At 46.8% G+C, this 12,899-nt stretch overlaps 1 protein-coding gene and 1 long non-coding RNA gene across 6 annotated transcripts in view; one reads left to right on the top strand and one right to left on the bottom strand.

The window, feature by feature from the left end:
• The window catches only part of LOC134966476 (uncharacterized), a 209,114-nt gene that overhangs the window by 104,302 nt on the left and 91,913 nt on the right, over nucleotides 1-12,899 (bottom strand). The window lies entirely within an intron of this gene.
• The window catches only part of DIXDC1 (DIX domain containing 1), a 360,729-nt gene that overhangs the window by 297,670 nt on the left and 50,160 nt on the right, over nucleotides 1-12,899 (top strand). For all 4 annotated transcript variants that reach the window (XM_063943242.1, XM_063943243.1, XM_063943241.1 and 1 more), the window contains 4 exons: nucleotides 5,022-5,134; nucleotides 5,748-5,893; nucleotides 10,497-10,586; nucleotides 10,669-10,722. In XM_063943242.1, coding sequence (XP_063799312.1) covers nucleotides 5,022-5,134; nucleotides 5,748-5,893; nucleotides 10,497-10,586; nucleotides 10,669-10,722 — 403 coding nt within the window. The remainder of the gene's footprint in view (nucleotides 1-5,021; nucleotides 5,135-5,747; nucleotides 5,894-10,496; nucleotides 10,587-10,668; nucleotides 10,723-12,899) is intronic.

Here is a 12,899-nt window from a genome sequence, read left to right as displayed (position 1 = left end):
GAAGAGACTATTTGTGGGTGTCAACTTACCATTTTTAAGGAGTGTCCAGGCAAACGCAAGCGTGTCCAGCCGTTTCAAGGGAGGGTTCCTGACGTCAGCTCCAGGCCGGATCGTCACAGCGGCTGAGTAAGTCCTGAGTTGTGCAGAGACTGTGCAGCTCTCTGCACAAGCTATCGCACCTCTGCACATCAACTACCCCCTCCCCCTGTAGGCGGCGACTACCTGATCGCAGCACTGCAAAAAACGCCTGCGTGCGATCAGGTCTGAATCACCCCTATAGTGCCTAATTCAAAGGTTGATTGCAAGAGCAAAATCTTCCTCTAATGGGCAGAACCATGTGCACTGCAGGGGAGGGGGGGGGGGGGGCAAATTGTTTCTGTGCAGGGTAAATACTGGCTGCTTTATTTTTACACTGCAACTTAGATTTCAGTTTGAATATACCCCACCCAAATCTAACTCTCTATGCACTTGTTATATTGGGATGTAATTCTGTGACCCCATTTGTCACTATACCGACACCGGGTTCCCGCCCCCTCACAATCCCAACAGTCAGCATGCCGACTAACACGGACTATTCCCACTCGTAGGAATAGAACCTGCGCTCGTCACCGAGCCCGCAGCAAGCCCACCAGGGGCATCCTTGCGCTCTCCCACACCCACTGACATTCTGCTGCCGGGATCCCGCGGTTGGTATACTGACCGCTGGGATCCCCAACGCCGGTAAAACATACCCAACCTGTCATAAAATATGTATTAACAATAAAGTTAGAAGGGTACGTTAAATAATGTAAAATAATAGCAGTCATGCACCAAAGGATTACTGCTGTGTTCTCAGAATTAAAAACTGGTTGAAATAAGGTAAAACCATCAACAGTATTTTTTGTATTATTGAATGTCAGTATTGTTACTATATCCGGTGGCGAATTTCCCACCAGGCATTTGAGGCACGTGCCTAGGGGTGGTACTTGTTTGGGGGCGGCACTTGGATGCTTGTGTTGGTACTGTCAGCTCAAATAGTACCAGTAACTGCAAAATATTTCCACAGTACTTTACCATATGCCATCTTTAATGGAGTGTAAATGGGTAGGACATGCACATACTGCCCCTGTAAGCTGTCTTACTTAGTAATTATTTATAAAAAATAATAAAAAACAAACAAATGTCATCGTGGCTTTATTTTATTATTCTATTAAATTGGCTATCATCAAATGAAAGCTTATAACCAATCAATAAAAATAATAAAATTAGGCAGAGGGCAGGGAAGCCGTTTTTGTTCTGCCTAGGGGTGCCCTCTCCCCTAAATACGCCCCTGAATATATTTGTGTTGTGTGAATGGGTGTAGTATGTTATGCCGGCGGTCGGGTTCCCGGCGCCCAGCATAAAGGCGCCGGGATCCCAACTGCCGGCATGCCGGCAGCTGGGTGAGCGCAAATGAGCCCCTTGCGGGCTCGCCACGCTGTGGGCACAGTGGCGTGCGACGCTATTTAGTCTCCCAACAGGGGTGTCGTGGACCCCCAAGAGGAAGAATAGTTGTCGGTATGCCGGGTGTCGGGATTCCGGCGCTGGTATACTGAGTGCCAGGATCCCAACAGCCGGCATACTGAATACCACCCGTATGAATATATTGTTTTGCACAAGTGTACCTTGCTGGACTGTTGGAATACTTCCAAAAACCTTTCATGGCAAGTGGAACATAATATCTTTTTGTGTGTTATTGTATGTTTAGTGTTTTGTGGTAAAATTTGATTATATTACCTACTTGTTTTGTTCATGTATGTAATGTGTATCATACCAGCATATTACGGTTGTCAAGGGCTCAGGAAAAATTGGTGCAAAAATCCAGGAAAGTGTAATAACTGTAATAATAAATCTTCAGATTTTGTGTAAAATAAAGGAAAAACACATTGTATTATTGCTAAATACAGATGTGTCCTCACACTACAGCTGCAGTCGCTGCAAACAGCACATCTCGGTGTGCCTGGTCCTGAGTGGCTCAGCTTGCACCCAGCATCTTATTCATGTCTTTTTTGCTCCAATGTGCATTTTAGCCACAATGCGACAAAACGGCTTAACAAGACGGCACTGACTAATTTGTGATGCGACACCTTAATATGTGAGTCTGAATCTGCATACGAAGCGCTACAATGCATCTGCCGCGACTTTATCTCACACCAAGTTCCATTGTACTTCCATCTGTAACTTTGTACATATTTCAAACAGGATGTAGTTGCTTTACCGGCAATCGGGATCCCGGCAATCAGGATCCTATGGTCGGGATGCTGACCTCTGTGATCCTGACCGCCATTACAGCCCCAACCTATTTCAATCAAATTAATGTGCGGTTAAAATCACAGTCTGGTGTCTCTTTTATAGATTGAGCATTGGGGGTCATTCCGAGTTGTTCGCTCGCAAGCGGATTTTAGCAGATTTGCTCATGCTAAGCCGCCGCCTACTGGGAGTGAATCTTAGCATCTTAAAATAGCGAACGATGTAATCGCAATATTGCGATTACACACCTCTTAGCAGTTTCTGAGTAGCTCCAGACTTACTCGGCATCTGCGATCAGTTCAGTGCTTGTCGTTCCTGGTTTGACGTCACAAACACACCCAGCGTTCGCCCAGACACTCCCCCGTTTCTCCAGCCACTCCCGCGTTTTTTCCGGAAACGGTAGCGTTTTTTCCCACACGCCCATAAAACGGCCTGTTTCCGCCCAGTAACACCCATTTCCTGTCAATCACATTACGATCGCCAGAACGATGAAAAAGCCGTGAGTAAAATTCCTAACTGCATAGCAAATTTACTTGGCGCAGTCGCAGTGCGGACATTGCGCATGCGCATTAAGCGGAAAATCGCTGAAATGCGAAGATTTTTAACGAGCAAACAACTAGGAATGACCCCCATGTTTTACTGCATCTGCTGATGTTTTACTGCATCTGCTGTGCAAATTTAAGGAAAGAGTTGCTTCCGCACTCGTCGCAAATGACTCGCGCTGCATGGCGTATTGCTTCTAAATGTATGAGGTCACACACACAAATAAAAACCCAGCTGCACAGTACAAGGAATTTTAGCTACAGAAAAATAATATTTCACTGGACTTACTCCAGAAAATATATTTAGTCTTGTTACTAAAATATAGTGGTGTTCAAAACAAACCTACTGAACAAAGGACCTTATACAGTAAAGATTGTACATTGTGCTAAACAGTAGAATTTACAATCCTTTTGCTCGCATGCTGGGGGCCGCCCATCGTAGTGCAAGGCCGCCCAGTATGCAAATTCCCGCCCAGCGACCATGCTGAAATTGCGATTGACTTGCAATTTTAACGTGATCACTAAAATTGTGGATGGCTCCTACCAGCGCAGCCTGGAGTAATCGGTTGGTTTTGCAAGGTTTTTAAAAGTGCCTTTAATTGACCCAAATATATACTTACTGTATACACATTTTCATGTACCCCAAAGTTAATGAGAGCCGTAAATCTACACAAAAGCTTGCGTTTAACAATTTTTTAAGTGTTTTTATAAAATACATATTGCAGCCATTTAACCAGGGCCACTAGGTATGTGCCAGTGGTGCCTGGCACACAGCGCAGATGCGCTGGAGGTGCAGGACCACCAGCAACACCCACCCGGCCACGCCACCGACGCACTTTGGGGTCCGGCTCGCGCCCCCCCCCCCCCACGTCAACGCCCGGCGCCCAGCTGCTTTGCCCAGCTACCTCTCACATAGGTAGCCAGGGAGCACTGTAGCTCCCGCCCCTCCCTCCCAGTGTGCTGGGAGAGATGCTGTCTCTTCCGGCCCACCCACAATGCCTTTCGCTGTGAAGAGCGTAGCGTAGGTCGGGTAGAGGAGAGGCATGCCGGCTCGTCACAGGTGGTGAGTATAACACACACACACATACACTCACTCTTTCTCTCTCTCTTTCTCTCTCTCTTGTGTAGAAAAGGGGGACTGCCTGCCATAATGTGTCAAAAAGGGGGACTGCCTGCTGTAACGTGTAAAAAATGGGCTCTACCTGCCGTAATGTGTAAAAGGGAGCGCTGCTTGACGTAATGTGCAAAAAGGAGCTCTGTGGCCACGCCCATGCCCCTATATTTTTGGTTCGTGCCTATGACCAGCACTTGCCCTGTTTTGTATATGGGGGTCGCCAATGTTGTTTCTTGCATACATCGCTAAACTGTCTAGTAACGGCACTGCATTTAATACATTTTATGTCACTTTGGTATTTTTAGGGGTACAGGCCAGTAACGTGTGGTGGGGTGAGGCATGTGAGTCAGAGCCTTTTCTGTCATATTAATGTCAGAGTTTTGACTATATAAAATGTATGAAAAATACAAAGATTATATAAGAAATTCCCATTCCCATTCCTTTTTTTTTTTCTTAAAATAAACTATTTTCGAAAGATCCACTTTCAAAACAGATAATCAGTGTACAAATCATATGGCAGCAGTGAAACACCGTAATACATACAAGCATAACATTTAGTCACAACTAACTAAAACAATTAAAAAATTGTTATCAAAGCACAATTACAAAAAAAACAACAGAGAAATATCTAGAAAGAAAGCTAATTGTGAAAGAAGAATGGAAAGAGGGGGAAAAGAAGAAGAGGAAATACTTCCACCTGCAGGGGGCCCCATGCACTGGTATTTTCCAAATCTAAAAGACTGATCAAATCTAAAATAAGAGCTAAGACTAAAAATAATATCATCAGCAATTTCCGAATCCATGTTCTACAGTATCTGTGGGTACCAAGGCCTTATATGAAAATGACGATATGAATTCCAGCCATCCGAGCTAGATAGCAACATAGCCTATTTCCATTTTATCATTGGCTGACGTGCAGTCCTCTTCATTATCAGTGACTTTGGATTTTACCCATGTTGAATATAACATTTGTCGTCCTACTGAGAGGTGCTCACATGCTCACTGGCCTCTCTCTGCTGCTTATTTACTCAGCTTTGCACTTGTACATACCATTCAGTGTGTGCAGCCGGATCTGATTATCATTTTTCTTCTTACAGCCTGACATCGCCAAGCCCTGTGCACAGCTCAAAATCCGAATTCAATGGAACTCAGTGTGAGGAGAAAGCTGACATTACAGTCATACAGTCTGAGGAGAGCATTGCTAAGAAAGGTGGGTTCTAAGCTTCAGTAATTCCTTTATCTGTCTCACCACCGTGGAAGAATGTTCTGCTGAATACGTGAACAGAAATAACATCTAATAACAATGACATAGTTAAACTTACCACCCACAATTAAATACATATGTATTCCCTGCGGACTAGATGCCGGCTGTCAGTATCCCAACAGCGGCATCCCACCGCCAGAATGCCGGTAGCGTGTGAGCGCTACAAGTCCCCTTGCAGGCTCGCTGCGCTTGCCGCGCTGTGGGCACGATAGCTCGCATCGCTCGCCACAGGATCTATTCCCGCTCTATGGGTCTCGTGGACACCCACAAGTGGGAATAGCCCCTGTGTGCCGGTATTCTGGCTTTTGACATTGTCGGCTGTCTGGATTCCGGTGTCTGCATCCTGACCATCGGGATCCCGATAGCCGTCAAATTGATTGCCTCCCCCCACAATGATATCTAATAACCAGTCATTAGGTTGCACCAGATCTTCACAATATGGCTGCCAAATGTGGTCATGATCGTCAGCCATGTAAATAAAAGTGAGGACAATAATTGCTATCCTATTGTGTAGGGCGTTCTATGCATTCTATGCTCTGTGTGTTTGTCTTGGCCACAGATGAACCTTCTGTACCGCTACCTGACTGCCAGCCCACCAGCCCTGCCATGTTCCCAGACACCTCCTGGGAGGACCATCTCCTGGAGCAGCAGGACCATTTAGAGAAGGAGATGGAGGAAGCCAAGAAAATGATATCTGGTTTACAAGTATGTATCTACAATTTTTATAGGGACAGATATGTTAAAAATAAATCTCCCTTTAAAAATGCTATTCAAGGGGAAATGTTTAGTATTTTATCAGTTACTGTTCTTCTGTCATTATCAGTACGATACTCTAGTTACTTCTTTTGAGTGAATAATAGGTGTTGTAAGAAGTGATAACTCGTGTAATTAGGATAAGAGTGCAAATTAGAATGTTCATTAAAACAAAGGGAAATATGTCTTAAGGCGCTGCACTGTGATCACAGTATAAGCATAATTTCCAGAAGACAAGATTGTGGGCTTGACTCAATTTAGTCTAGCTGCAGTATTCACAGTAATATTGTAGGGGCACCACGCCCTGCCTAATTTTTAAACGACAAAATGCCGGATTTGCCAGATGACGGAGCCCAGCCCACTGGCAAACCGTCCTGGTATCCCGGGGTACCAATCCGCCCCTGGCTGTACGGATACTGGCATTAGCATAAGGTAGCAATTTGGTGGGCATCTTCCCGTTTGCAGATGCCCGGACCCCCGCATTAGCTGTACGGATACTGGCATTAGCATAAGGTAGTAAATCAGTGGGTGACACGGCTTCCCGCCTGCAAATGCCTGGACCCCCACATAAGCTGTACGGATACTGGCATAAGCATAAGGTAGCAACTTGGTGGGCATCTTCCCGTTTGCAGATGCCCGGACCCCCGCATTAGCTGTATGGATACTGGCATTAGCATAAGGTAGTAAATCAGTGGGTGGCACGGCTTCCCGCCTGCAAATGCCTGGACCCCACATTAGCTGTACGGATACTGGCATTAGCATAAGGTAGCAATTTGGTGGGCATCTTCCCGTTTGCAGATGCCCGGACCCCCGCATTAGCTGTACGGATACTGGCATTAGCATAAGGTAGTAAATCAGTGGGCGGCACGGCTTCCCGCCTGCAAATGCCTGGACCCCCGCATTAGCTGTACGGATACTGGCATTAGCATAAGGTAGTAAATCAGTGGGCGGCACGGCTTCCCGCCTGCAAATGCCTGGACCCCCGCATTAGCTGTACGGATACTGGCATTAGCATAAGGTAGTAAATCAGTGGGCGGCACGGCTTCCCGCCTGCAAATGCCTGGACCCCCGCATTAGCTGTACGGATACTGGCATTAGCATAAGGTAGTAAATCAGTGGGCGGCACGGCTTCCCGCCTGCAAATGCCTGGACCCCCACATTAGCTGTACGGATACTGGCATTAGCATAAGGTAGCAATATGGTGGGCATCTTCCCGTTTGCAGATGCCCGGACCCCCGCATTAGCTGTACGGATACTGGCATTAGCATAAGGTAGTAAATCAGTGGGCGGCACGGCTTCCCGCTTGCAGATGCTCAGACCCCCGCATTAGGTGTCTAGATACTGGCATTAGCATAAGGTAGTAAATCAGTGGGTGGCACAGTTCCTGCTTGCAGATGCCTGGACCCCCCGCATTAGGTGTATGGATACTGGCATTAGCATAAGGTAGTAAATCAGTGGGTGGCACGGCTTCCCGCTTGCAGATGCCCAGAACCCCGCAATAGGTATATGGATACTGGCATTAGCATAGGGTAGTAAATCAGTGGGCGGCACGGCTTCCCGCTTGCAGATGCCCAGACCCCCGCATTAGGTGAATGGATACTGGCATTAGCATAAGGTAGTAAATCAGTGGGCGGCACGGCTTCCTGCTTGCAGATGTCCAGACCCCCGCATTAGGTGTATGGATACTGGCATTAGCATAGGGTAGTAAATCAGTGGGCGGCACGGCTTCCTGCTTGCAGATGCTCAGACCCCCGCATTAGGTATATAGATACTGGCATTAGCATAAGGTAGTAAATCAGTGGGTGGCACGGCTTACTGCTTGCAGATGTCCAGACCCCCGCATTAGGTGTATGGATACTGGCATTAGCATAAGGTAGTAAATCAGTGGGTGGCACGGCTTACTGCTTGCAGATGTCCAGACCCCCGCATTAGGTGAATGGATACTGGCATTAGCATAGGGTAGTAAATCAGTGGGTGGCACGGCTTACTGCTTGCAGATGTCCAGACCCCCACATTAGGTGTATGGATACTGGCATTAGCATAGGGTAGTAAATCAGTGGGCGGCACGGGTTACTGCTTGCAGATGTCCAGACCCCCACATTAGGTGTATGGATACTGGCATTAGCATAGGGTAGTAAATCAGTGGGCGGCACGGGTTACTGCTTGCAGATGTCCAGACCCCCGCATTAGGTGTATGGATACTGGCATTAGCATAAGGTAGTAAATCAGTGGGTGGCACGGCTTCCTGCTTGCAGATGCCCAGAACCCCGCATTAGGTGAATGGATACTGGCATTAGCATAAGGTAGTAAATCAGTGGGTGGCACGGCTTACTGCTTGCAGATGTCCAGACCCCCACATTAGGTGTATGGATACTGGCATTAGCATAGGGTAGTAAATCAGTGGGCGGCACGGGTTACTGCTTGCAGATGTCCAGACCCCCACATTAGGTGTATGGATACTGGCATTAGCATAAGGTAGTAAATCAGTGGGCGGCACGGGTTACTGCTTGCAGATGCCCAGACCCCCGCATTAGGTGAATGGATACTGGCATTAGCATAAGGTAGTAAATCAGTGGGCGGCACGGCTTACTGCTTGCAGATGTCCAGACCCCCACATTAGGTGTATGGATACTGGCATTAGCATAGGGTAGTAAATCAGTGGGCGGCACGGCTTCCTGCTTGCAGATGCCCAGACCCCCGCATTAGGTGAATGGATACTGGCATTAGCATAAGGTAGTAAATCAGACTTCTGCTGCTCCCCGTTAATACACAGAATCAGCACCTGAGCATGTAATGAAGCCATCCCTATAGCCTTCTGCTTTCATAGTTTAGATATGAATAGCAATCAAAAACATTTTTGAAGGTAAACAACAAACATTACAGTAATTATGGGGGTTCCCATAACGTTATAGTAACCATTAATGTCATGTGACCATTCCACTTTAATTACCTTACTTATTTCCATCTGTGAGTACAGAGCTGCATGTGGTTGCACAAAGGCATTGCACAGAGCCACCAGCAGAATGCACAATGGCCCTCATTCCGAGTTGTTCGCTCGCAAGCTGCTTTTAGCAGCTTTGCACACGCTAAGCCGCCGCCTACTGGGAGTGAATCTTAGCATAGTAAAATTGCGAACGAAAGATTAGCAGAATTGCGAATAGACACTTCTTAGCAGTTTCTGAGTAGCTCCACACTTACTCGGCAACTGCGATCAGTTCAGTCAGTTTCGTTCCTGGTTTGACGTCACAAACACACCCAGCGTTCACCCAGACACTCCCCCGTTTCTTCAGACACTCCCGCGTTTTTCCCAGAAACGGCAGCGTTTTTTCACACACACCCATAAAATGGCCAGTTTCCCCCCAGAAACACCCACTTCCTGTCAATCACATTACAATCACCAGAACGAAGAAAAAACCTCGTAATGCTGTGAGTAAAATTCCTAACTGCATAGCAAATTTACTTGGCGTAGTCGCAGTGCGAACATTGCGCATGCGCAATTAGCGGAAAATCGCTGCGATGCGAAGAAAATTACCGAGCGAACAACTCGGAATGACCACCAATGGGTGTACAGGAAGCAGTTAGCTTCCTGACGGATACGATCCCGGCGGTCGATATACCGACACCAGGATCCTGAAGCAGGACGCAATCCCGGAGTCTGGATACCAGCGTCACAATATTGACAGCCAGCATCCCGATCGTCCTGACGCGGGGGAGGAGGTTATGTTTAGGCAGGAGAAGGGGGTTAGGGTGCAGGGCCGGGAAGGTTAGGGTTAGGGACCTGGGAGGGAGGGTTAGGGTTAGGCACATAGAAAGAGAGGTTAGGGTTAGGCATCAAGCGGGGAGGGTTAGGTTTAGGCAGCATGGAAGAGAGGGTTAGGGTTAGGCACCACCCGGGAGGGTTAAGTTTAGGTACCACTGGGGAGGGTTAGGGTTAGACAGGAGAAGGGGGGTAGGGTTAGGGTGCAGGTCCTGGAAGGTTAGGATTAGGGACCGGGGAGGGAGGGTTAGGTTTAGGCACATAGAAGGCGAGGCATCAAGCGGGGAGGGTTAGGTTTAGGCAGCGGGGAAGGGAGGGTCAGGGTTAGGCACCACCCGGAAGGGTTAAGTTTAGGCACACACAAGGGAGGGTTAGGGTAGGGGGCAGAGGAGGGTTAGGTGATTTTAGAAGGGGCTATTGGGATTCTGATGGACGGGATGCCGCTGTCTGTATTCTAACCGCCGACATCCCGTCCATCGATAAATCATACTGAACCCGGGTGTACATATATTATGTGCCCAATGAGCATAATTATATGACGGTAAATGCCCTGCATGGCCGTATAGTCTGTGTTTAGCAATGACCCTAAATAAAGCAATATGAGGGTATGAGAAAATGGAACACAGCCTAAACATTCTCCTTCTGCCTGAGACATGCACCGACACTAAATACAAACACATGACTGGGTTTTTTTTTCCAATCTTAATGGAGTTCTTTATCTACATTTATATGTTCTCCTGTAACAGGATCCAAAGCGTTATTATTTCCCTTGGTTACAGTATTGTGTTTCTCATTCAGGCATTACTGTTGAATGGATCCCTTCCCGAGGATGAACAAGAGAGCTTATTCTCCCTGCGAGAAGAAGGGGCGTGCCCAGAGGAACAATTGGTGAGGGCAAACTGTTCCTTACCAGCCTGCTCGCCGGCTTACTCTGTGCTGGACTTCACTGATTGTACCTATTACTTTTCAGGTCATCATCAAAAGTCGCCTTGATCAAAGTATGAGTGAAAACCAGTCTTTAAAGGTGAGCGGTTACTGAGGACACTGCTATTTGGCCAGCCATGTTTTCTCTTGTAAATATTAGTGATTGTGTGATAGAAATGTTTTTGCACAGTCCAACAACTTGCCATTCTGTACAAAGAGTCATGGGGATAGAGGTTTTTACAAAATGTGCTGTAAATGGAAACTTTATTTGTTGTTTGTTGAATTAATTGGTATAATTTTGTGCAGGCACGGTGCAACATATTGGGAGAGATTCAATTGTTTGAAAAGTCAGTTGAGTGTCTGTTTATTCCTATCTAATAGACAGGAAAAAACAGACACCTAACCGACTTTTCAAACATTTGAATTCCCCCCTATGTGTCTCTGTTTTGTCTAGTGCAACTGTGTTTGTGTTCTTTGCTCAGTTATGGTCACACCTACAATATGTAGTAATGAGCGCTGTTTACCTGGTATGCCATAGTCCGTTTATATAAGACTGGGTACACACTATGCGATACATAATTCATACAGTCGACGCACAATATATTACTAGTGCATGGGCGGATGTGTACAGCCGATATGACTGTGAATGACGTTGTTCACAGACATATCAGGTCAGCCCTATAGCCCGCCTCGTTGTGGTGTCTGACCAGACATATCGAATGGCCGATTGGTCAGTGTGTATGTTTACCAAATTGGTCACTAGGTCGGCAGGATGGTGGACCAGCTGTTGGGTCGGTCAGGTGTAAAACCAGCATGATCTTCTTTATAATTTCTCTTACAATGCCAGGGACATCCGTAAGTGGCCATAGGTCTCTTAGTAGAATTCCTGCCAGCATAGTAGCTTTCTATAACACCTCAGAACCGGAGCTGACCTACAGTGTCAGTCCTTGGTCAGGTACAGATGCGTCTCCATACATCTAGCCTCAATACGCCATGCAGCGCAAGATGAGCCACCAGGTCCCGTGCAACTCTGCTAACGTCTGGTATATTTTTTTTCTGAAAATGCCTCTTAGTCGCAATGCAATGCAACTAGAATGCACACGGAGATTATGCTGATCAATTTGATATATGACACTTGTATATTGTGTGTCTGAGTCTGTATACAGAGCAGAACAGAACTTGTATTGGAAAAAGCTGGGGCTGCTACATTGTAGCACTTCCTATACAGATTCAGAGACTCAGTCACACACAGATATACAAGTGTCATCAAATGAATCAGCACAGCATAGTCTACGTGTTCTAGTCGCATTGCGGGGAGAAAAAAAAGCAAAAAAGATGCCTGACACAAGAGGGGCTGTTTGGCATGACTGCAGCAAAGAGGGGATCGCTATGGGATCCCAGCGTACGGGATGCTGGCTGTCACTATACCGACAGCGGCATCCCGGAAGCCACGTTGCTGGCATGGTGGCTCGCTTCGCTCGCCACAGGTTCTGGTCTCCCTCTCCGGGTGTCGTGGGCACCCACAGAGAAAGAATCACCTACTTCTTTGGTATTCCGGTGGCGGGATTGTACCCCTGTCGGGATTACGGAGTCTGTATTGCACCTGTCGGGATCCTGACAGGTGGTATTGTAAATGCATACCGCGAAGATGAATGGGGACACATCTGTACACTGGCACAGAGCATTTTAGAAATATATACTCTCAATATATTACTGTAATAAAATAAATAAAAGGAAATTATTTCAGTATTTTTGTAGCTATTTTTATCTCCATGTTGCCAATTACGTCACATCCTATTTAGCTAATTCAATATGTACCAGCTGTTGCCTTTTGCAAACACATTTTCAGACCACACAATTTAACAAGTTCCACAGGTCACAGTTAGGTTACGTGTACACGTGTGAGACCACTAGACCAAGTGGCGGCTCATACACAGACATTTTATCTTGGTACAAGGATTTGCTCTAGTTTTATACAGTCTTCATAGGCCAATAACAAATATCTATGCAAACGGCCCTTCAAGTTGAGCCATGCCATGGCGGGACTTGGTAACACTGAGCGTCTTTTTTGGCGTTTTTGCCACAAAAAATAAGAATTTACTCACCGGTAATTCTATTTCTCGTAGTCCGTAGTGGATGCTGGGAACTCCGTAAGGACCATGGGGAATAGCGGGCTCCGAAGGAGGCTGGGCACTCTAGAAAGATTTAGGACTACCTGGTGTGCACTGGCTCCTCCCACTATGACCCTCCTCCAAGCCTCAGTTAGGACACCGTGCC

Source organism: Pseudophryne corroboree, chromosome 10, assembly GCF_028390025.1.
Source record: "Pseudophryne corroboree isolate aPseCor3 chromosome 10, aPseCor3.hap2, whole genome shotgun sequence".
Classification (NCBI taxonomy): domain Eukaryota; kingdom Metazoa; phylum Chordata; class Amphibia; order Anura; family Myobatrachidae; genus Pseudophryne; species Pseudophryne corroboree.
Note: the sequence above shows the minus strand (reverse complement) of the source record. Positions and strands in the feature narration are given on the sequence as shown.